The 26,820-nt window shown below is 26.8% G+C and overlaps 1 protein-coding gene across 3 annotated transcripts in view; it reads right to left on the bottom strand.

Moving 5' to 3' along the window:
* The window catches only part of LOC105846415 (uncharacterized), a 71,496-nt gene that overhangs the window by 8,293 nt on the left and 36,383 nt on the right, over window positions 1-26,820 (bottom strand). For all 3 annotated transcript variants that reach the window (XM_065791636.1, XM_065791638.1, XM_065791637.1), the window contains exons 7-10: window positions 18,829-19,346; window positions 6,359-6,431; window positions 4,331-4,884; window positions 644-716 (exon numbers count right to left, since the gene is read on the bottom strand). In XM_065791636.1, the coding sequence (XP_065647708.1) occupies window positions 644-716; window positions 4,331-4,884; window positions 6,359-6,431; window positions 18,829-19,346 (1,218 nt within the window). The remainder of the gene's footprint in view (window positions 1-643; window positions 717-4,330; window positions 4,885-6,358; window positions 6,432-18,828; window positions 19,347-26,820) is intronic.

The raw sequence follows: 26,820 nt of genomic DNA, 5'->3' as shown, positions 1-26,820 counted from the left end.
TCAGAACCATTAAACTGAGTTTTAGAGCTGTGCCCTCATTAGGAGATAACAGGAAGAGTTGCTTAGCCATTATTAAAAAACAGAAGCAAAAATCTATGAGCTAAAAAAAACCAGCATTCATCACCCTAGGCAAGAAAAAATGTAACACAGGTTTACATCTACACCAGCTTAATAGGTGAAGAAGAGGTGCATGGCTGGTCAACAGAATTACTCTGCTTACCCCTATATTCTTTGTCTAAAAGGCATACTACAAGACAGTAATAGGATGCAATTGATATCTTCTCAAGATGTGTATTCTTATCACAACGCTATCTCAATCCTTTAATTAACCAAGAGCCCTAAAACAAGGTTTTTTATATCAGAGTTTATTTATCCTAGCCTTCGCCAAGAAAAGCGAACCTTACAAGCCACCAGAACATGAGTACACAGGCAGTATGGGAATACATGTTACCAGTGGCAAAGTGACTATAATGATCCTGAACCCGACATTACCTGAAATGTAGATAAAGGAATGTAATGTACCACACATGACCTGGATCAATAGTAGATGTGCATTAAAATTGAAATAAAAAGTAAAAAAAGGGATGCAAATCACTAGCAAACTCTTTTCTTTAAATGCAAAGGAATTAGAAAATTAACTTACTTGGGTAAAATGTGCAGTATCTTGAGAACCTGCCCCACTAAAATTGTAATTATGTTTGCACACTTCAGAGTACCTGAAAAAAAAAAGTTGATGTCGCCAAATTAAATATTTCCAATAACAGTGTGTTTTTCGTTTTACAACTTGTAACTACTTAATATAAAAAAATCTCATCTAAATATTAATACGCTAATTTAATAGTAATAGTAGTAGTGTCATTTTTAAAGAAGTTTCTAGGCTCTTCTCCACGCGGACCAGTATTCCACATGATCTTTCAAGCAAGATCTGCAAGCGGATTAGAGCTGATAAATTTTTAGTTTCAAGAGGAATTGATGTTGTTCATTGTTTAATTTTACTATAAATTTTTTGCTATTGTTTGTTTGTTGTTGGTTGTTTGTATTTTTCTGATTTTTATAGCCAGTTTCCTTTTCTTTAAATAAAATAAGACTGTTATTTGTGGACATGTAAATGTATTTGCATAAATTTGCGTATATTTCAGTATATTTTATATTTCTCTGTATCTACATGTATATTTTCTTTTAGATAAAAAAAAATAAGGCATAGAAAATAGTAAAATAGAAAAAAGTAGCAGAAAGTAAAAAAAATTATGTTGGAAGTTGTCAAAAGAATGCTTCTTTTTAAGGTATCTGAATATATATTTAGATTTTTAAATTTGTTCTTAAATGCTTTTATCTTTTTTATTACTTTAGATAAAAATATACTAACTGACATTGCCAAAAAATATGGATATTAATAAATCCTAAATTAAATTGTTAGGGGTTTTTATTTTGAATAATAATTGTAATAAATTGTTTTGATTTTTGTTTATTAATTTTTGACCTCAATGGTAAACCAGTGGTTAAGCTAATGAGTTAAATTGTATAGGTTTATATATCATATATATTCTAAAGTAATTGCATTTGATTCTTTTTTTTAAATACATTGCTTAACATAAAGCATTTTGATTTTTTTTTTTTTTTTTTTAAATAGTTAAATAAAATTGTTTTATAGATGAGAAACCAAGTAAGATTCAACATTGTGTTCTTGTTTTTATTACCAAATAATATCTTTGTTATTAGGATTGCAGGTTTTTGTTGATTTTTTTTTTTGTAAATATGTTTACCACTTTAGACTATTAATATTTTGATATTTTTATTTAATTTCTTTTCTCTTTTTTTTTGATGGTCGGTATTAGGTTTGAATAAGTTATATAGCATATAGTTAAGTTGTATAGCAAGAAGTGATACTATTCTAGATTATAATTATTTAGGAGAAATGAGCCAGATCTGTCAGCATTGCTGTGCTTAAAAATTTCTTGATGAAACAAATTTTTTATGTTGCCATTATAGAAAGGTAGTTTTGCTTCCATTTTCACTATTTCTGCAAGATTTACAGGAAGTTATATAATTCCAATATCAATTTTTTTAAATATATTAGAATTTAATATGTCTGTCTTTATTTTGCTTTATTTACTGATAATGTCTTTAACCTATAAATCATAGGATGCCATGTTTTAAAATATGTGGTCAAGTTTTTCATGTAGTTTTTGTGTAGGTAATCTTAGGCCAGATCAAGATATTCCCCCAACATTATCAAATGTATATCTCTGACCCACTTGCAGCAGTAAATTTTAGAAAGCAATAACATCGCAATCAACTTTGCTTACATAATTTAATGTTTCATTTGCAAACTATAGTTAGTGAAGTTGCTGTTGTATTTGTTGGAGATAGTGCTGCACCTGCTTCCAGGGAAGTTATTTACTAACTTAGATCCTACAGTTTATTTACTTTTTTTCCCAAGAGATGGCATAATTGGTGCACAATCCTGAACATGCAACATTGATTAGAAATCGTGTATCTCAGTTTTACAATAAATTTTTAAAATAAAGTTGAAATATAGTCTTTGATTAAAAAAGATCATAATTTGTATGATTCTTTTATGTTTATTTATTATTCAGTTGTAACAATAGTAATGCTGGTAATATGTTTAATGATAATAGTGAAATTGAAAAGAATAATATTAGGCTCGAAGTTATTAGTGTAAATGGTGATAGGCGACATAAAAGTAGTTGATGTTCAATAAAATAGATAGATCTAGGTAGGATAAAACTAACCATTGTTGAAATGTAAGAAATGCTGCTCAGCGAAGTGATAACTTACTTGCAAGAATTCAGTGTCAAGCAGTGTTAATATCTGTTAATTCGACTTTACTTTAGACACTTGAGAAAAAAGCAAAGTATGAATTTTCTATTTATAGTAATATTATTTATACATTTATAGCAATATATTGAGTGATTTATAGTAAATATATTTATAGTAATATTTAGATTAATAACAGTTTATAACAACAATTTATAAACAAACAGTTAACAACATAAATGATTTTAAATTTTTTTATAATTTCAAACATAATTGTTCTTTTTTTTTTTTTTTAGTTGCCTTTGTCATCACTTGATTAGTTTGCTTACTGTTAAAATATGGTTTTAATTTTGTAAATTTAAAATGATGTTAAGTTTACTCTATTAATCATTAGTCAACAGTCAGAGAGAAGCTGGAACTTAATTAAGAAATGCTGGGAATTTCTCTTTTAATCAAAGTAAAAGTAATTTTGTATGCTCATAACATAATAAAACCAGTTACTATTATCTATTGTGTGTTTTTTTACTTTTTTAACATTCTGCTTTGAAAACACTTTCTTTCTCTCTCCTTCTTTCTCTTAGATGAGAGTGAGAATTAATAAAACTTTTTACATATTTCTTAATACCACAATTGATAATGACCATTTATAAGAAATATCTTACAAGTTGCTTACTTTTTTCTGATATAATTGTTTAAATTAATAACTATAACTGTCCCTCAATTGTTCAAATATTGTAACAAATTAAATCTTTTTAGTTCAAGTATTTTAGTTAATAAAATATCTTATTAAGCTGTGGTGTTATTACGTTGTATTGTCTATCCTTTTTATAATATTTTCTTTTTTAATTATTCTGGAGACACAGCAATGTGTGCTTACAAATATCTTATGCTATGCGCTATTGTTACTGTGTTTTGTGTTGATAGAACTAGGCTGTTATAGCTATTTTTTTGTTCTTTATATTTTTTGTAATATTATTATCCTAATTCTACTAACAATAAAATGCAAATAATACTTTACTTGACTTTCCTTTACTGGTACCTGCTGTGTTGTGACAGATTTTAAAAAGAACTTAACTAATGCTAATGCAGTTTTTATGTCGTTAACTATAAGCAATGGCATTGCTGATAAAGGGAATCAAAATATTTATAGATAAATTTAGCAATAATAGTTGTTAACTATAAGCAATGACATTGCTGATAGGGAGTCAAACTTGAAATGTTATTATAGATAAACTTATATTTAATTTTTTAGATAACATATCTAGTTATTAATGTGTTTTTATTGTTATAAATGATTTAACTACTCATAACCCGTATTACGGGTTGCTTACTGCTAGTATAAATAGATAATTTTTAATGTTCTATATAGAACATTAAAAAAACCAGTCAAGATTTAACATGGTGAAAAACAATTCAATCATAATCAGTTAATACATTAAAAAAAGTCTATGTAACATAACAAAACCAAAAATCACAAAGACAGCATTTTATTGATCTTTAAAAATTAACAATATGTGTTTATTATAGAAAGAGAAGCATTTAAATAACTAACCAGTTTTTCACAATGTTTGCTGCAGAAGCTTCCTTTTCATTAGAGAAACATTGAAAGCCTAAATTTTCTCCTTCGCCTGCAACATTTGAGTGTTGCAAGGTTTGAATATCAGATAAATACACAGCATATTTCTGAGCAGATATAGACAACTCTGCATTCAGCTGTAATTCAGGAACCTCATGGATTTTGCGAAATACATTGTGAGCTCTCAACCCAATTTGATCAAACCTATTAGCATTTAAATCATGCTGCTTTCCGAGTAAGTTTAATGAGCCATCACTAGTTTGACTATCAAATGTGCTAGTTGCAGAATCACCTGCTGCTATGCCACTTACCCCATCAAAACCACTGACTTGTGTCATACTACTTACATAACTGTCTAAATTGCTGCATGTTCTGGTTGAATCAAAGGAACCAGATATAACATTTTCTTTGTATTTGAAAACTATGTTTCCTTGTGGTTTATATCGGGCAACAATGTAAGTACATATCAAGCCATCTTTTTTGAAAGTTGCTTTTCCCATTCCAAAATAGGTGCTACTTTTCCACACCACCTAAAAACAAACTTGCTTTAAAAAAAAAAACTTTGAATAGGGACATAAAAATGACAGCTTTACTGAAATAAATATTAAACCAATCATATGACATTAAAATTTTTTATGTGGGATGTTGCATCTCTAACTTAGCCTTCAGAATTAGGGTTGGCATTTGGGAATGCTGATCTATTTGCTTTTCTTAAATTTTAAAACTTTCATTTACTTTTACAAAAAAATATAAAATGGCAAAACAAACACTTTATTTAAACTTTAAATGAAATACTTTAAATAAAAACAGAAAAAAACAACAATTTATTTAAGTTCTGAATAAAATAATAATGAAAACAGCAAAACAATCATTAAATTTAAATTCTAATAAAACAACTAACTTAAAAACAAAATAAGGACACTTGAGTTAAATTTTAAACAAAATAATACAATAAGAAGAATTCTTTTCAAAATAATTAAAAAAAAAAAAAATGTTTTATTTAAATTGTAATAAAAAAACTAAAATATGAAAATAATATATGAAGAGGCATATAAAAAAAATATAGAGGAAATAAGAAAGATCTAAAAAATATAGAGGAAATAATAGGAATATAAAAAAATACAGAGATAATAAGAGGGATATAAAAAATATAGAGGAAATAAGAGAGATATAAAAAGGAATATAAGGAGGATTGTTTTATTTTAATTTCTAAATAAAATAGTTAATAATAAAATAAAAGCTACAAAACAAATGATTTATTTAATAAAAGAAAAAAGAAAAAACTAAAATTAAATTCCTGATAAAGTAAATTTAAAAAATAAAAAATGAACGCTTTATTTAAATTTCTTTTAAAACTCAAGGGCGATATGAACATTCTATTTAAATTCTAAATATAAACCTTTTATTTAAATTTTAAACAAAACAATTGAAATAAAAACAGAAAAAATAACTTTTATGAATTCTAAATAAAATAACTTAAACAAAAAATTTAGTTTTACCATTTTATAAGGAAAGTTTTATTTAAAAATTTTTTATTTAAATTCCTTATAAAAGGTTAAAGTTCTCTGTTTGTTTTTAAAACTTTTAAGCAAACGTTAATGTTTGATGTTGAAACATTAATGTTAGAAAAGTCAGCAAATTCAGCATTTGTCTTTTTGTCAAATTTATGCAAAACATTTACATGTTGGTGGATTTGTCAAATTGAGTTGCTAAATTTTGTGCTGACCTGATGACAGCAACCTAAAACTGTTTTTGGTTGAGAATTTTTTGCCAACCTTATTTTTTCTAATTCTGAGGAATGCTAACTACAAATTTGATCAATAGTAGATAACCATGATAAACAGTAGATAACCATGATTGATAGTAGATAACCATTATCAATAGTAGCTAACCATAATCGACAGTAGATGTACGTTAAAATTGAAATAAAAAGTAAGAAAGAAGACGCAAATTACTTGTAAACTCTATTCTTTAAAATGCAAAGGAATCAGAGAGTAAACTTACTTGGGTAAAATGTGCAGTGTCCTGAGAACCCTCACCACCAAAATTATAACTATGTTGGCACACTTCAGAGTACCTGAAAAAAAAATTTGACCAAAATAACTATTTCCAATAACAGTGTGCTTTCTCTTCTACAACTTGTCATTACTTATTATAAAAAAATCTTATATAAATATTACTTCTCATATTCACTTTGTAAAACTGAAATAGAATGTAAAAAACTAGTAAAAACTAAACGTGCAAAATAAATCAATTTCAATTTGTTAACACACTAAAAATATTTATCCAAAGTTACATAGACATTTTTTACAAGGGGAGTGGGGTGTTCAAGACAGGATGTACATACATGGTTTGACTATCTTTTTCATGAACTTTTTCTAAAACAGAGTTATTTAATCTTTTTTATAAACATAAAATTTTATCTATTTTATTAACACAAAATTTTTCTCTGATTTTAATGTTATTTTGAAAACGCCGGTCTCTTAATTAAATAAAGAAAATTGTCAAATGTTTTGTTAAATCAACATAATGTTTTGTTTTTGTTTGCTTATAATTTTTTGAAGTTTTACAGAGAAAATCTCTATTTTTTGGCAAACAATGCGTGCATACATAGAAGGGGAGGAGTCATTGAAAGCATACAGCTGCGTATAAAAAGGAGGGTCCAAAATCTGTTGTTATACTATGTAGTTATTTTTACTATGTAGTTATATTTTTACTATACACTTTATGGATGCTCCAAATAAAAAAAAATAAAAATTTCAATGAATGCATTGCCTCAAAAAATATAGTATACTTATCAAAAGAAAAAAATAAAGCAACAAAAAACGAGTCTGAAAGAAAAAATAAAGTGTTGAACTTTAATAAAAGATTATAATTTAAAAATTATTTAATGATTTTTAGTTAGGAGGCTGAAAAACCTTTTTAGTTAAAATTTTTATCCTTAATTTTTCCACAGAAACATCATTGCCAGTATATAAATTATATAATTATCCTACGAACATGTAGATAAAAAAAAATGAATTGCAAAAATGAATTTTTTAGAAAAAAAACTAATTGCGTAAAGATGTGAAAACTTGTGATTGCCTAATTCAAACACATGAACTCAAACACGTGAATTCGAACACATGAATTTGAACACGTGTATTTGAACACGTGAATTTGAACATGTGAATTCGAACATGTGAATTTGAAAATGTGAATTCAAACACGTAAATTTGGACCTTGGCCGCTCAAACTCTATTACAATAGATATTTTTTAATTTAACTCTTTTACAGCTTGTGGTCATGACAACATTCCATCAGTCATTTAAAAGTGTTTCCAAGGACTCTCTTCAATACTCAAAGAACTATTTAACAAGTGTTTAAATTTTGTTTTCCTGTCTGCATAAAAAACAAAAAAAATATTTTATACAAAACGTTCTCCATTCTCTGTTTTCTATGTTTATAATTTGACTATAATGTCATTTTAAAGGTGTAGTTTTCTTTTTAATTCAAAATGTGAATCTATCAATAGAAAGAAATACTATTGGTCGCTTTAAATGTACTGATACAAATAATAATACAAAAAAAGTGGATATCCCTGCAATATATTAAAGGCTGAAGACAAGTCAATTATGCTCTCAATTAAGCAAAATAGATGAGTAAAACCCAGGAAATAACATCTAACTTCAATGCTGCTAATAATAAAACTGTTTCGGAAAAGTACAACTTCACTTGAAAACTTTTGGCTTGAATGGTGGAGTAGCTATTTAAAAAAAGTCTTCAAGGTTCATCAGCCTGGTTCATTCATAAACCAAATACATGGCAGATTCTTTGTATGAGAATTATTTAAAAAAAGACCAGGAGACTTTGTTAGATTTACTGCCATAGCTATATTTTTGCTCTAGTATAAAATCTTGGCTTCAAACAAAATCAGTACTGAATAACTTTGGTGTGCTCTGACGCATTTAATCTATTGAAACGCAATCAATTGACTAACTAAGTGTCAACAATAGATAAAAATCTAGATATTCACTCATGAAAATTCTAAAATATAATTACTTGCATTTTTAAACTGTTGCAGAATCTCTTTTTCTGATCTGCGATTTTTTCCGGCAAATTTAGGTTGTACTTTGTCAATATAAAGTGTCAAAGTTAATCTAAATAGCTTTTAAACAAAAAGACAATGAATAATAAAATAATTTGAACTTCTTTCTGTATTAAATGCAATACATTTTTTTTTTTTTTTTGTTAATTCACTTCCTCAAGGCCGAGAAGGCCACTACAGATGAGGAGGCTACTTATTCGTAATATAACCCTCTCTCAACTCTATAACTCCGAAACATGAACCTTGACAAACAAGTTCGCTGCGCGGAGAAATGAGTTGAGTGCGGTACTATCAGGGACATGGCAGGGATTGAACTCGGAACCTCTTGCTTATGAAGCAAGCGCTCTACCACTACACCACTACCGCATTGAAACCTTAATCCAAAACCTTCTGCCAAAGTATGTTTCTGAGGCCCCTGCAGTCGGCTATTTTTGTATGATATTGTCAGAGACCTGACTTGTTAATTTAGCGCAGACTTATACATGCTCACTTTAGTTTTTAAAATGCAGACTTTTTAGTATGACATCATCAGTGACATATCATGGAAAGCTAAATCTGTACATACATATATACATACATCAGTCTTCTCCATTTGAAAATTCATGCCAGCACACAAAAAAGTGCTGGCAGGATGGTAAATTTTAAGGTAGCCTGCACAATTTATAGAATTTCTTTTTTCTGTTTATTTAAATTAAAATAAAATAGCGAAAAAAATGTTTTGAATAAATACTAGATAAAATAATTTAAAAAAAAACTGGTAAAAGAAAGGTCTTATTTCATAAAAGTTGAGCAAATAAACAAAAAAGTTTTGTTGCAATTTAAAACAAAACACTTTTATTTATTTGGACAGCACTTTTTTATGCGATCACCAAAGTTTTTGTGGGCATGTGGGCAAGCGCAAAAAGACTTAAGAGCAAAAGCGCTGGCTAAACAGAGAAGACTGATACATACATATTTTGATTAAAAAAATTTATTAAAGAAAAAATCAGAATTAATTTCTAAAAGCAGACATAAAAATAAAGTATCTAAAAAATTATAAAAACAAATGACCAAACTAATATTATAACTAATTTAATATTCTAAAAAAATATTCTAAAAAATTTTGACAAAAATACTGTAGCTAATGTAACTTGTTTACAAATTTAAAAAATTAAAAAATTAAAAAAAAAAGTTAAAAAATTTTTTACAAAAATTACAAAACATTTTACGAAAATAATAGAATTTTTTGCTTCAAATCTTTTACATAAGTTTTTACAAAAAAAAAATATATATAGCTTTTTAAAAAACTATTTATAACAATATAAAATATTTATAACTATTTATAACAATAATTTATAACTTATAATTTTTTTAATTCATCAAACTCTGCCCACTTGATACAAGCGGGCAGAATTTTGGAAAACAAGATAAATTAGTAGAACATCTTAATTCTATGAAATTACGAAGTTGCTTTAATTGGATTCAACATATATATAATTTATTTCATCATTTGGTTTACAAAAGGGTCGAAAATATGGGTCATAGAGACTAAGTGTTACGTCAAGGAGGTTCACAATTTTCATGTTGCACTGTATAAAGACACTGTATAGACCATTATTCTTAAAAAATTGAATAATATGTTGTTTTATTATTTCCATAAGGTAGCCACTAGCATTTTTAAAAACCGCAAATCCATATAAGCCAAGTCTCATTATAAGCCAAAATAATAATAAGGAAGAAAAAACCCCAAAAAGCTCACATACTTTTGTGTTGTCAAAAGCACTTATTACAATATCAATCAACCATTGTTCTTTTTAATCCAAGGTTGATCATTATTAAACAACAATGATTTTTAGGCTTGTTTAATTATTAAATTATCTTTGTTTTTAATGGTTACAAATTGTTTAGCAAACTAATTGTATTATTTAAAAGATTTTCATTGATAGAAGGATAGAAATCAACAAAAAAATTAGAAATTTATTTAAAAGTTTTATTTTTAATACCTCTGAATAATGTTAAATAAAAAAGTTTACTGATTCTTCCAATTTCATTTTTCACTGAATTTCACAAAAGACAGACAGTAGGTTTGTTTAAAAAATTGTCTTTAAAGCAGTTAGATGGTGCATTTATTTAATTCTGCTAAAAACCTCATGATTTTTTAACATAACTTTCTAAGTTTACATTAAACTATAACGTGTTCTAATTTAAACATTAAACATTTTTTTCATACAAGTGAAAATGCAACAGTATATATTTTTTGATAAAAGGTACTTGGAAACCTAAAATAATCAATGGTAAGGTAATTAAATACTGTTTTTATATATCTTTTATTTTTTACTCACTAACTTTTTAAAAATAAAAAAGCATTATTAGTTGCAAAGCCACAATTGGAAATTTAAGAAATTATAATAAAAAAAATTAAGCATAATTTAATTATCTTAAACATCTTAATGGAGAGAAAAGAAAGTAATAGTAAATATTAAAAAAAAAATGTAATATTTATTTAATATTATTAATTATTTTTATTTAACTATCATTTAATATTAAAAAAAATACATACCATAATATTCTTACATAATTTTTAAATTGAGCTTGTTTTGAGGTAATTTATTATATAAAAGTAGTTTAAAACAGTTCTTTAAAAAAAACAAAAACCCAACCTGACGGACAATTTGACAACCTGACAGATACAAATTGCAGTTCTAATAAAGATGGCAGATGTAATTTTGTTATATCAAAATATAAAGAAAGTGAATAGTTAAAAAAGAATGAAATGCTAAGTTAAACTATAACTATTAGTTAATTATTAAGAGAGATCTTGAAAAATAATTTTAAAATAAAAAAAATTAATATGAGTAAACCAAACACGAGAAAGACGAACAATCAGAACAAAATCGCAACAGATCGATAGACAGAATAATGATAGTAAACAAAGCATTATACACAAATGTAATGAGTGTGATGATATAATTGAAGAAAATTATGAGTCCATTAATGCAAAGGAGTGTGTGCTATTTGGTCTCACAAAGAATCTTCTCATCTATCAGAAAAGGAATTTAAATTTATCTGTGCACCTATCTATCAGAAAAAGAATTTAAGTTTATCTGTGAAAGGAATTTAAATTTATCTGTGATTTGATTTAACAGAACGATTTCCAAATCGCTCTGTTAAATCAAATCTCAAAGAATCTAAACAAAATCAAAATGAATGACAACAACAACAAATTATTAATGCATTTACTAAACGAAATATGAAACTAAATGATGAAATAAAATCTATGTTAGTAATTAATACTAAATTATAGTGCCAAGTAAATAAACAAATTAGTGAAGTCTCTGTAGAAGCAGATAACATCACACCTTCATGTCTTTTGGTTAATAAAAAAGTACAAAAAGTAGTACATATCTTGGATGATGATGAAGGAATACTATGGAATGAAACAAATAAAAAGAAAAAAAAGAAATATTTTAGTGAAATGGTTATAAGGCAAATTTCTCCAAGTAAGAAATATGATACAATTTGTAACTAATAACGTAAAACAGTTAAAAAGTGGTGTTCATAAAATTAAGAAAAAAACTCAATGGAGACATAGTAATGCTGTGTGAGAATCCTGAAATTATGAAAAAATTAGCTGAACATATTAATGAGGAAATAGGTGACAAAGTGGTCATACATAAGTATGATCAAGATAATAGTAAGAAGCTCAGAAGATTAGAGATGTCTGTAGAAATAATTAGTCTAGATTAAAATGAAAATAATGAACAACTCGAGAAGAAAATTATTGAGGAAAATGAAATCCTATTACATGTACCTGATGCTACTCTAAACATCATTAAGAGAAAACTCATGAGAAACAAAACTAGTAAACAGATATCTTTGACATAGATCAAAAATCAAAAAATTACCTGATGGAGTAAAGAAATTTCAAGTTATTTGTGAATTGGCAGGTAGTTCATATTCATAATCATATAAATATTATTTGTTATGATTGTCAAGACTATAAACACACTTCAAAAAATTGCAAACATGATGAACCTACCTGTAAGTAATGTGCAAGAAACCACGAGTCTTATAATTGTGATTATCAAGATAAGTTATGCATTCATTGGTGTTGGTTTAATAAAGAAAACAACACTAATCATCCATGTGACCACTTTGCACATAAGAGACAATGCCCAATATTCAATTACATAAGAGAGAAAGTTAAGTCAAGGATTCAATAGCAACCAAGTTTACCTAGAGAATTTAAATGTGTGTTGTTAAATATCGATGATCTTATTGATAAAAAAAGTGAAGTTGAAAAATATTTACTAGAATATAAACCTAAAGTTATTGGTTTAACTGAAACATATGTGACTGACATATACTTGGATTGTGAAATTAAATTTGAGCATTACACCTCCAGAAGTGTATTATCTTCCAGCACAATTACTGGGGGATGTAAACTTTTAATCAGAGAAGATATTAAAATTTTAGACATTAAGCAAACTATGGTAGAAATGAAGTGGTGGATTATAAGTGTTTTTCTTCAAGTTATAAATAAAACTATATCTGTAAGTTGTGTATATAGATCACCTTCAAAAAATAACGAGATCGAATTTATAAACTTTTATGAAAACTGGATCAACATGATTGAAAAAAATAAAGATATTATAGTCATGGGTAATTTTAACTCAAATATTGATCCATTTAGAAAACTAAACAGCTCACCATATTCTAAAAGTTTTCTTGAAGTGATAAGAAAATCAAGCTTAAAAATAATCAACAGTGAAATTATACCAACAAGAATTACTCCAACTACTAGTACAGTGATAGTACAGTGATTGAACTGTTTTTAAGTAATTTACTTCTTGAAATTCTTCAAAATGAATCTCATAAAATTTCAGACCATGAAATGGTTGTGTCTACGTAAAAATACAAATTAAAAAAGAATTCACATTTAAAGAACAACCTAAAACACTCCAAAGAAATTGAATTATATGACAAAATAGATATAAAAAAATTAAATCAAGAGTTGATGGTCAAGCTTGCAGAAAAAGAGGATGAATTCAGGAAACTAAATATTGATAAAATGGCTGAGCAATTCATTAATAGTATTCGAGAAACTATAAACACATTAGTGCAAACAAAAATCATTTCAAATAACAATAGGAATTCTTACTATAAATGGATGAGTGATCCAAAGTTGTTGACAGGAAGTACAAAAGCGAGTCGCAAGTGGAGTAAATTTAAAACAATGAGAAAACTTGTGTGAACAAAGAAAATTGTCTCAAACAATACAGAGTTTATAAAAAATGTAGAAATATCAAAACCTACTTTTTGAGAAAGTTGAAAGCAGAGTATTTTAAAACTAAAATTGATATGCTTAAAAATGACAGTGTTGCTATATGGAAGATCTTAAAAACTCTTACTGAGACTAAGTGTAAGGCTCAATTTAATATATGGGAAGATTTCGAATTTAATAATTTAAATGAAAAATTGATTGCTGATAAATACAATGAACTTCTCATTCAGAGTATTCTTGATATTAAAAAATCGATAACAAAATTAAACAACTATCTGGCAGTTACTTACATAAAAACATCACAGCATATTAGTGGAGCAACTGAATTTAAAGAAATTTTTAAACATCAACTTGACAATATAGTAAATGACCTTAAAGATAAAAAAAGTATGTGTGAAGATATGAGTGTACCAATTTAAAAAAAAGTATATCCAGTCATTGGTTCAAACTTGCTAAGAATAATTAATTTATCTTTAAAAACAGGTTTTGTACCTAAAACCTGGAAAAGATCCAATATAATACCCATACAGAAAGTGACATCACCCAAATTACCACAAGACATGAGACCACTAAATATGTTAGCAATGTATGAAAAGGTTCTTGAATTATGTGTACATATGCAGTTGTCTACTTATTTTGAAGAAAATATGCTATTTAATAAAAATCAATTTGGCTTCCGAAAAAATCACTCTACTGAGACAGCAGTTCAACTACTCATTTCAAAATGGAGGGTAGCAACTGATAGCAATATGTTTATCATTACAGTTATGTTAGGCTTAAAGAGAGCATTTAAAACAATCAATAGAAAAATATTAATTGAAAAATTAAAGTGCTAAAAAGTGGGAGGAGTAGTAATTCAATGAATTATAAGCTACTTAACAGAAAGAACTCAAAGAGTAAGATTTGGTGATGAATTATCAACTGAGTTACCCTGTGAGATAGGTGTGCCCCAAGGATCAGTTCTAGGGCCCCTGTTATTAATAATATACATGAATGATATTGGCAGAGCTAACCAATATGTAAACATTATTCTCTTTGCAAATAACACATTAGTCTACATTGAAGGTAAAAATTATGAAGAGTTGATGATAAAGTTAAATGATGAATTGGAAGTACTTAGTGTCTGGTTTATTGAAAATGGATTGAAACTAAATGCTAGTAAGTCAATGAGTATGCTGATTACAGGTTCCAAGGTAAAATATTTAAGTATCAATGAAAAATATCTGAACAGATATGTCAACCTTGAAAATGAAGTAGTTAAATTCAATGTGTAAAATACCTGGGTATTAAAATTGACTACAATTTGAATTCTTCTGAACACATTAGCTATACTGCAGCTAAAATCGCTAAGATGATTGGTTATTTTATAAGAACTGGTAGGTATCTGACTAGATGGACCAAAACATTTTTAATACAATTATTGCACCTCCTTTTATATATCTGTAAAAGAAAATATTTAAATGAAAGTATTTACATTTTTACACATTACTATTCAACTTCAGAAAGTGTCTTTCAAGGATTTTGTATAAAAAACAATGACACAATTATTTTACAAGAAATGCAAATAATTATCACTTATATATCCAGAACGAAAAAAGCAGACAAAAGTCTATCTTTTGCAATAGGATAAAGTTGTACAACAAATTGCCAAATGAATTTAAATCGCTTGACAGGAAAGAATTCAAAAATCACGTCATGAAACTTTTAAAAGAAAAAGGATGTTTGTAAAAATAATATGAAGTGCTATGTTTTTTTATAAATGATTTTAAATAACTCAAAACAGGCTAATCATAATAATAATAATTAACCAGTAACACTTTTGACCAGTTTATCTGAATCATATATATTACAGTAATCTCTATCATTTGGTTATTTTGTGTCAACGTCATCGCAAAACATGATAAAAATTTTTTTCATTAAACTTTTTACCCAGGAATAAATAAATCAGTGATGGCAATTGCTTCAAATAATATACTTTCAAGATTACTCAATAGCTTTGGCCAATCACAATTTACGATTCGTGATTAATTTTCCACTTGTAATACTTCTTTTACTTAGGCAACAATTATGTTACCAACATCTTACCATCTTACCACTAATAAAATATTTTGATCAAAATGAAATTTTAAAGATCAAGAACACCTCAACAATGTTTAAAAAAAGTGCTATAGTAAAAGTTGAATTGAAAAGTAAATGAAATAATCTAAATGAATAATTGAAAAGTTTAATTTGTTAAAGAAATATAGAATACTAAAATATTTCAAAAATTTTTTTACGCAAAATGTGATCATATTTTACATTCCAATATACATCAAGTACATATCAATATATCAGCGGTGCACCCTCTGGTTTTTTCCCAGTCCTGAAACTTTTCAAAAAGAAAAGTTTCAGCTTTTATATAACTTCTGCCCCATGGTATTAACCTAAAACTTGAAACTCACAGATAATAAAATCACCAAATATTTGTAAACAAAATAATACAATGAGCTTCAAGATTTTTTAAAAAAATAAACCAATCAGAATGCACACAAAATAAAGCGGTTTTTTTGAAAACAAAAGGGCCTAAATGCAATATTTTTCTTCGGATCTCTCCTTAACTAAGTCGAGTTAACAAAGGTTTCATAAGGTGAAGCAAAAATGTTGAAAGCCAAAATTGAAATGAAATGTTTTATATATGGAAAAATATTCTATTATTCTCTCAAATCTTTAATCAAATTAAATCTTCAATCAAATCTAATCAAATCTTCAATCAAATCTAATTTAGTTGAATGTTTAAAACGTTATGTTTTTAATGTTTTAAATATTTTTCATTATAACAACTTTTTTTTAAAAAAGAATTTCCACTTGCAACATTAATTGCGTTCTAACAATATTTTTCATGTGCATCTTAATAATGTTTTTTATTTTATTAATTTTTTTGACAAAGTTAAAAAAAAAATTATTTTACTAACAAAAAACAAGAGATTCAGTGTTTTTAATGATTTAACTGCCTATTCACATGATTAAAAACGCGACTATAAAGTTTAAAATATGATACAATAGCATTTGGAACTGAAAGAAGATGTAATTTTAAAATTCATTTTAAATTGAGAAGAAACGTGCTTCAAAACGCAACAACAATGTTTAAAAAAAATAGTCGCACTTTGAAATATTAAATTGTGTGTCAGCTTCTTTTTATTAAGTTTGATAAAGTTATATAACGTACCATAGTATACTCATTATTAAACGAAGTGTATACTACTTTAAATGCTATTTAAAGTTTTCTTTTAAATAATTGCAAGGAATAAAATCTTTATAGATCAAAATATAGTTTTATCAATAAACACACTTTTGTAAGTAACAAACTGTCTGGTCATCCTACCGGGCTGCTGACAGACATTTTTAATTTATTTCAGTGGCCCTTGGTGAAAACGAGTTGTCCCGTCCCACTGAACAACCATGAGAATACACCGCTGCATATATCATCAGACATATTAGTTATCCAATTCAGGGTGCTAACACAAACCAAATTTGGTTTTTGCAACAGAGTATTATTGTATATTTATTTAAACTTTACATCATTTTTAACAACAACCAAACATTATTTTAGTCAACAAGATAATAACAATTTAATTAAAACTATGAAAATAATGAGACAACTGGTAACTTAATGGTTTAGTAACATGTGATTCCAAAAAATCTGGACAAATTAAATTCTAAAATATTTTTAGAAAGATGACTTATTTTTTAAGTTTTGAACGATGTTTCAAAAAGAGCAATGTTCATAGAGTAATATTACAAAAAATTACAAGTTTTCCATTCCTTGTCTGCGAACTGTATCAACTCTTGTAAAACTCTCCTTACCAAGTCGATGTACGCGCTTAATGTCGACATGTTTGAAACAGTAGTTGATACGATTCCTCAGTTGGATCAAATTTTTAGCTTCCCAACAATTAGCATAAACTGCTCTCTTGATTTTATTCCAAAAATCTTCAACAGGTCGCAATTCTGCTACGTTTGCAATATTTTGACTTCTGGGCACATATTCGACATTTTTGGACCTCAAAAAATCTTGAACTTTTTTTGAGTAGTGAGATGATGCAAGGTCAGACCAAAAAACTATTTCATCATCTTTATGAACAGTCTCTATAAATGGGAGCAAACATGATCTCAAACACTTGTCTATGTACACATTTTCATTGATAGCTTGACCGGAAGGTGCAACATAATGCTTTGACAATCCCTTTGGAGAAATTGCAACCCAAACCAATAATTTTTGTTCAAATTTTGATTTTCATTTTAATTTAACATCATTTGGTGTCATAGTAACATCTGATGAATAAAATCCCCTGTTTCCTGAAATATTACAATAACTTAATCCAAAATATGATTCATCGTCAATGATCACCTGTTTTTTTCGAAAAATTTCAACCAATTTAGAGCACTTTGGACGAACAAGAGATTGTTGTTCAGTAGTTTTTTTTGGAGCCTTAATTTTTTTATGATAATGAATGATTATCTTCTGCTTTATCGTTTTGCATATGTATGATTGATTGACATTGAATTTTTTAGCAAGAGAACGTTGACTGATTCCATGTTGATGATCGATTTTTTTTTCCAATTGTTTGATCTTCTTTTTTGTCATCTTAACTGCTTTCCTACCGCTTCCAACTTGTTGTTCGGGTAATATGTTGTTGTCTTTTCGTTTTAGAATATTGTAGAGTGTAGATCTTGGAATACTTTCCATCATAAAATGTTTTACAATTGCGTTTTTGGAAAGTCCTGGGTTAATTTCAATAAACGTGTACACTCGCTTTCTTACGTCATCTTGTTTCGAAGTAACTTTTTTCATCATTTCAAATTTGTTGCTCAGTATAAAATTAATTAGTTTTGTAGAGAATTTAATTCTCTACAAAATGGCGTGTGAGCCAATCAAAATTGATAAATTTACGCGGAGAAAAAATGGCGGGAAGTTTGTCCAGATTTTTTGGAATCGCATGTTAGTTGTTTTAAATTAAAAGTTTCATGATTTAAAAAATGAAGCTAATTTTATTAGGAAACCTTGATTCTTAAAAATGGTTTCATATATAAATTTATTGCAATTAAACTGTCAATAAAATTTTAAAAATATTTTAAAAGACCAACCATTCTTTAACAGCATCTTCTGCAGTCATCTCCTTTTTGTCACATTTGTATGCCAGGTTTTCTCCTTCATCTTCAATGTTTGAAGGTTTCAACACTTGCAATATTGCTAACTTAGCAGCATACTTCTTTGCATATTCAGATAACTCCATATCCAATTGCAAATCAGCAACACCGTGAATCTTACGAAAAATATTGTGCAATTGTAATCCATGTTGAAAAAATGTTACTTGATCATTTTCTTCAATTCTAATTGCATTTGATTCCTTGCCACTTTCATCTATCACTTGATAATCATTTATAATAGAAACATAGTTGAAACTTTTACTTTGGGCTAATAAACTTTCTAGTTTACTGCATGGATTATCTAATTGGAATAATCCAGGTAAAACATTTTCTTTATATTGTGACATAATGTTTCCATGGGGTTTGTATAGTGCAACAATATAAGTGCAAAATAAACCATTTTTCTTAGAAACTGCTTTTCCCATACCAAAATATTTGCTGCCTCTCCACACTAACTAAATAGGAAAAAACCATTTTAGTTAAATGATTTTGTTAAAAATAGTAAAATAATTACAAATTTTTTTTTGTTTTTTTAAACATATATTTATATTTTTCTTTTTTTATTCTAGTTTAAATGACTTATAAATGATTAAATAGCATGCTAACTAAGGACCACTTTTATGTTAATATTAATGTAAAATATATTGAATATCAATAAAACTAAAATTGTTGTTTTTGTTAAAGCTTGCCTTCTCCAAAAAAAGGAAGTGCAAAACCGTTGCCAAAAATGCCATAAGTGCAATCTGGGTAGCGAGTTCGAGTCCTCTATCAGAAACTATTTTATTTAATTTTAAATCTTTTATTCAAAGTGTTTTTATGTTTTTTAATTAACATCGTTGTTTATTTATACATTACATTATATTGTTGTTAATTATAGTTTATTTTGGTAGTCGCGGTCGAACAAACATATACCATCGTACTTGAATAGGGGTAGATGCAAATAATAATTAAAAAGAAATAAAGACAAAATTTTGTCTCTTCAAAAACTTCAAGAAGATAAAATAAACAAAATTTTACAAAATAAATTTGATATAATATACTCTTACATGAACAAATAATATATATTTTGTTAAGATGTAGAAAACTTTTTAATATGAAAATCTAGATAAAGATTTTTTCTTACAATTGTTTAAAACAAGTTATGTTAATGAAATCTCAAAACCAAATATACTATTTTTAAACCAAATATATTATTTTTAATTGTAACACAAAAATATTTTGGGATTTAATAAAAAAATTGAATAAAAAATTATAGAAATAAATATGATTTGGTGGTTGTGGCAAAAAAAATCCTTCGATATCTTAAAAAAAAAATCCACAATGACGCCGTATACTAAAACTGTTATGAATAATGCGCATGAAATAAATTATGCAGCCTGCAGATTGCAGCGTATATTAAAAAAACTTAGACAACCAAGAAAAAGTGGAGAAGGTGAGCTTCGACAACAATTTCTGTTTTATTGATATGCATTTATTATTTAGTTTCAATCAAAAAAATAAATAAATAAAAAAAACGGGGCTAAAACATTTTTTTTAAACATTTTATTTAATGTGAAAAAAACTTGTCTCGGAGATCCCTTTAATAAAATTAAACTTGAATTTTAATGAGAGCAGGAGGTAGTGCACTCCGATTTGCTGCCACATGGCTACATTAAAATCTTTTGCAAGCTATACGTTTAGGAGGAGGCAGTATTCTGTGATATTCTGTGCAGTATTCAGGTGACTCAATTCATTTGACATGCTGTGGGAAATCCTGCAATATTTGATAAGATATCTATGCCACCATTGATAGGGCAGGTTTTGTGTCTAATTTTGAACAGCTTCAAGAGCATTTCCAATAAAAAGGATCCCAGTGCTGCTGATCAACATTCTAAATGAAATCTCCTGAAAATACAATAAAGAATATGCAACATTTCGAACATCTAATATTTGAATGTGCATTTTAGAATACAGCAAACAACATTTTAGTTTGTTTGTTTTGACCAAGTATTTTATGTGTTATAAGTATTTTGTTTGTTTTGACCAAGTATTTGCCATTTGGTCATTAAACAGAAAACAATGTTGAACAAAAACACCAAAGTCATGCTCAGAGTTTGACTTTAAGAATATGATGGCATATACTTAGTATATGTTGTCTGCCTGTTTTGTCAGTTATAGTTAAGTAGACTCAAGAATTATTGAATTTATCAACAATTAAAGTTTTTTTTTTGCTGTGTGCAGCATTGCTTATTGCAAAACACGTATTTGCATTTGTCTAAATTAAAACTCATTGACGAGATGTTTGCCCAGTCATCTACTCTATTGACTACTCTGTAATGGCTACAACAGGTCAGAAGGCTCTTTAATAATTGCAATAGGTTTGGTGCAGCTAGTATAAATTTGCAGTGGGGGTTGATTAGATAAGACATCATTATTAAATATGAGAAACAGCAGTTGTACAATACATGAACCATGAGGTACATCATTAAGGACATTCAGCCAATCTAATTCTGAATTTCCAAGAACAACAAAGTGTTGACTCCATGACTTCATAGCATAAGTAACTAAATCAAACTCCAAAAAATTTGTTAAGCAAGATTTACCAGTGGTGAAAGTATGTTGGCTTGTGTCAAGAAGGTTGTTAGAAAGTTTTAGGTATTGCATCTCTAACAAATCTTTCCTTCACTTTTCATGAAAGAGATGTAATTAAGATAGGGCAGTTTGAGGGTAAATTTTTTGACCTTACTTGTGGATAGGTGTAATATTTGCTAACTTTCAGCTATTTGAAACAAAACTTGAGAGAAAAATGTTGTGAAAAATGATTAAAATGTGGGAAATAATCGAAAATTTAAAAATGCATTTCATTTAGCATATGATTTTTGTTTGTCATGCGCTTACAGTTGAGTTTCAACTGCTGCTATTGAAAAAATGTTTTCTTTAATATTTGCATAAAAAGCAATATGTGTCTCAAAAGATAGAATTGCATCGAAAAGATAAGTTTAAAAGACAGAAAAGAAAAAAAAGCATATTTAAAAGATTCTACACTTCTACTGGATCAGTGGTTATCTTTCCAATTTGGTCAGCAAGAGCATGAAGATGTACTTTAATTGAATTTTGCTTGTTTGTAGCTAAACTAGCTTGATAATCTTTAGAAACCTTAAGTAAAAGAAATTTTATGCATCTAGAAGCTGCATAAAATTTCTTTATTGAATGTTGGCTTAAAGGGATCCTTAAGTGCCAAGACAAGTTGTGTTTATTTTAAAGAGAATGATAATGAAAAAAGGTTTGGGCAGAATTTTCTCAAGTAAAACAAAATAATAAATTTATACCAACAAAAACAAGCATTGCTGTTTTACTCGAAGCTTGGCATCTCCACAGTAGGAATTCTCTTAGAGTCTTTAAAATATACGCTGCAATCTACAGACTTTATAATTTATTCAAGTGCATTTAATTACAAAGAGTTTTAGTAAATGATGTTATTGTAGAATTTCGATAAGAAATCTTAAAATTTTTTTTTTGTTAGCAAACTATAGATTTTTTTTTTCAATATAGATTATTAAAGAGCTTGTTTAGTTACTTATCATTATATAAAAGTTTTTTTTTTAGTTATAAATATACTATAGAATTTTTTTAGTTATTTCAAATTATTATTTTTTTGTTATTTTTAAGAAGTTCGTATTAAAAATAATAATAAAATATTTTTCAGACATTTTAAGCTTGTTTATTGCTGTAAATTAATTTTGTGTTATATTTATTGTTATTAAATTATTATTATCCGTATAAAGGCTCTGTTAAAAAATTGTTTTGTATTTTTTAACCTTATAAAAGTTTAATTAACAGCATATAGGGATTGTTCATAAAGTATGTACGCTTGGGTGGGGAGAGGGGGTTTGCAAAGAGCATATATGAGATGGAGGGCAGGGGGTCAATTATAAAAGTACAGAGACACTAATGTAAAAAAAATATCATAAAATGATGGGTAGGTATGTTAAGAGCGTAGATTTAGGAAGATAGAGGGTAAATCAAAAAAACTATAGCAAAATATAGAATGGTCGAAATTCAGGCAGACGTACATTATGGGCAACCCCTTATTTGCTAAACTTTTCATCAGGTTACATATATTCTCGAAATACTTATTTAATCAAGCAAGATATATTTATTAAAATTTATTCTATAAAACATGTATTGCTTATTTTATTTTATTTTAAAGTTAAATAATTACTTAATAAATTTAAAATTGTTAATGTAATTAAATAATTACAATAACAATTTTAATCGCCATTTGTCTTGAATTATTGCCATAAAACATTATTTTTTCCTTTAATTAATAAAAAGCTGTCTGTTTTATGCTATGTTATGCATTGATGATCTTAAAAAAAAACTTTAAAAAAATAACTACTTTACATAACCATGCACAAAAAAGTTAATGATTGTTATTGTTACTATTTAATAATAGCACATCAGTTTATATTTTAAAGAGTGTTACTTAATTTGTAATACCTGAGACAATATTTATTTTCTTTATTTAAACGCAGTGAAGGCATTCTTTTTCAAGTGGCATAGTTTTACAATATCCATATTTATATGATTGTTCAGCACCGACACTTAAATTGCTTAACTTTAATGTTTTAGCAATATCAAAATTCAAATTTTCATAGCTGATACGATTTTCAACTATTTTGTTTCTTTTATCCATACAGGTTTTTTTGTCTTTTTTTTAAGAGGTTTGAATCGGAATGGAGTTGCCGACACTTTAATTGTTTAGTTATCAAAATCCAAATGCAAAATACAAAATTACCTTAATATTTATATGCAAATCATCAAAATTTATCAATTTTCCATTAAAGAATTCGGCTATTATCTCTAATAAATGATATCATTTACCAAAATTATTTATTAATTAAAAATTTAAAAATTTTTTAAATGTCATTTCAACAGAAGAACAAAAACGTCATAGCAATAAACAGCCCAGATAAACTAAAAAAAAGTTCACATTATTTACATAAAAAGAAAAAAAGATTCAGAATATATAATAATGTGATCAACAATTTTTTTATATATTTATTTTATTTAAGAGTGCAATATAAAAATCTTAATTTTATTTGGTTCTCGCGCTCTATAAAAAAAATTTTTTATGTTTAGCTTTCTATAAAATTTATGGGAAAGTCATACGGTTGATAATAAATGCTATTTTAAAAAACAAATAAAACAATAACAAATAACATTGATTCAAAAGAAAATTCTACAATGATGTCATTTACTAAAACTCTTTGGAATTAAACGCGCTTGAATAAATTATAAAGTCTGTAGATTGCGGCATATATAGACTCCGAGAGAATTGCTACAGTGGAGATGACGAGCTTCGAGTAAAACAACAAAGTTTGTTTTTGTTGGTATGCAATTAATATTTTGTTTTACTTAAAAAAATTCTGCCCAAACATTTTTTTTATCATTCTCTTTAAAATAAACACAACTTGTCTCAGCACTTTGGGATCCCTTTAAATAACTCAAAGTAATTTTGTCTAAAACACAGCAATTAGTAAAACACAACATTAGTAGACCACCAGAATTACTATTGAATCTAGTGTTTAGTTTGCTAACTTTATCATTGAGCAAAGTTGGGTTTGTGTAGTAGAAGCAGAGTTTGTTTAAGCATAGATGTGTGCTGGTTTTGATTGGAGGCATTGACTTGGGTGCTAACGCATGTGTTCTGAAAAGAGGCTGAGATTTGCAATGTTGAGTTAGAAGAAGAGATTGATGGTATAGTAAATGTAGATGTTTAGCTTCGCTGGATCTATTAATGTTGATGCAAGTTTGTTAAAACAGTTATAACAACATATAACTTGTTTTACATGTTTTACTTATTTGTATATTATTATTATTTTTTTTTTTTGTCTTTTTTATTTAGAAGAACTTGTTTGACTTCAATAAAACTAATAATATTGTGCAACAAATTTTTATACTACACACAATTAAATCTTTTTAAGCAATATGTGTATGCTAAAAGTATATCACATTTATTTATTTCTGACACCTTTTCTCATTTGTCATTTTTTTGTAAAACTTCAATAAAATCAACAGTTTAAACTTGAAATAACACAAATAAATTGCTGTATGAAATCATACTATTTGTGCAAATTGTACTACTGTTTTACTAAAGAGAATATCTTAAAAGACATCAAATACTAATCAACTCTCTTGTTCCAGTGAAAGATTATTTGCTTTAAGTATTCAAAATGATATTTCTAATGTTTTTTAGATTACTTTATATTTCAGCATTAGAAAACTTTAATCAGTACATGCAAGCAAGTATATGCCTTCTGCTCAAACCCTTCAGGTCTCTGTCAATATTTTAGTGAAGAACTCAGCCCTCCTTTATGTTAAAATAATTGTTTAGTTTTATGCAAAGATAAGGAGTTGATTTAAAATAGCATCTCGTTGTAAAAGGTATTACTTTGAATACATGAGTTTAGCATGGGGCGTAAGCATATACTACTTTAGTTAGACTAAGACAAATCATTTTATATAAGATTTTAATATACTTTCAAGTTGAAAAAACTACAATACTTGTAAATATTTATGCAAAATTGTTTAAATTACTTTAAACATTTAGTAACTATATTTTAGTAATTTTAGTAGTTATTAAATATTTAAAATACTTTAAACAATTTTTAATCAATATTTACCAATAGTGTAGTATTTACAAAATTAAAATAATAGTAAATAAACTTATTAATTTATTATTATTTACATTAAAATAAATAAATTTACAAATAAATTTAATAAACATATACATCTTGTATTCAAATAGTTATTTATCTGATAAAACACATTATATAGGCAATAACTATTCTAATACAAAACAAAAGCATTTAATAGACGTATTATTTTAATTTTCATTTTGATTTAAATATTTGCAATTCTGTTCATTTAACTTTTTGTAAGATATAAGGCGCCTTTTAAATAAAATAAATTTTTATGGTAAACTTAATGATTAAAAAAAAATATATATATATATAATTATAATAGTTGTGAAAATTGCAATCATTAAATAAGTTTTTTTTCGACATTAAAGATATTCAGGTTTAAAATAATTAAAACATAAAACTTATATTAAGTTATTATAATCATTATTTTATTATGTTTGTTGATTTATTATTAAAAACAGTTAACTCTTAATTGCCAAAAAGTTGAATGAATGTTTTAAAATCTTTTGAAAAACAAACTTTTCATACATTACATTGTCTTTAAATTGAGATTTGTAGTAAGTTTTAATTCACATTTTAAAGCTAACATTCAATTAGTAACCAAACAGCATTCTCCTAAAATAGTATCCCTTCATATAACTCTTCTGGTTCTTCTAAGTATAGTAGAGCTAGCAAAATGTCTAATTAAAATTTTATGTTTTTCATCAAAAATGTTCATAAAAGGGTAAATTAAATAACAAATGCATAACTTTTTAATGTTTATTTTAATCTCCTTTATTTACTACTTTACAATTTCTGTTTGCCAAGCTTAACCAACTGACAGATTGTTTTAAGATTGCATTGCTTTCTCTTTTCATCAAATACTTCCATGGTTGATGCTCAAGTAAGCTATTATCTCTTGTTCCATCAAAAGAAACTCAATATTGTGTGACTCATCTTTGCATCATTTTTTTGTTGTTGTTTTTTTGTGCTCAATAAACTTTCATTCATCAAGTTTTTTACGTTGTACATCAATACTTTGAAATTTGTTTTGGGTCTTCTAAGCATCATAGAAAGAAACAGAACTTTAAGAATCCTTAAATTTTTTATTTTTGAACCAAAAGTTTTATTATGGTAACTATATTATTATTTATTTAAAGCCAAGCAACCAACCTATTTTTTTAAAAGCTAGTACAATTGCCTCATAAAATTAAGAATTTTTTCAGTGGTGCTTGCTTATATTGGTTTACAAATGCCTTGAAAA

Source organism: Hydra vulgaris, chromosome 02, assembly GCF_038396675.1.
Source record: "Hydra vulgaris chromosome 02, alternate assembly HydraT2T_AEP".
Lineage (NCBI taxonomy): Eukaryota > Metazoa > Cnidaria > Hydrozoa > Anthoathecata > Hydridae > Hydra > Hydra vulgaris.
Note: the sequence above shows the minus strand (reverse complement) of the source record. Positions and strands in the feature narration are given on the sequence as shown.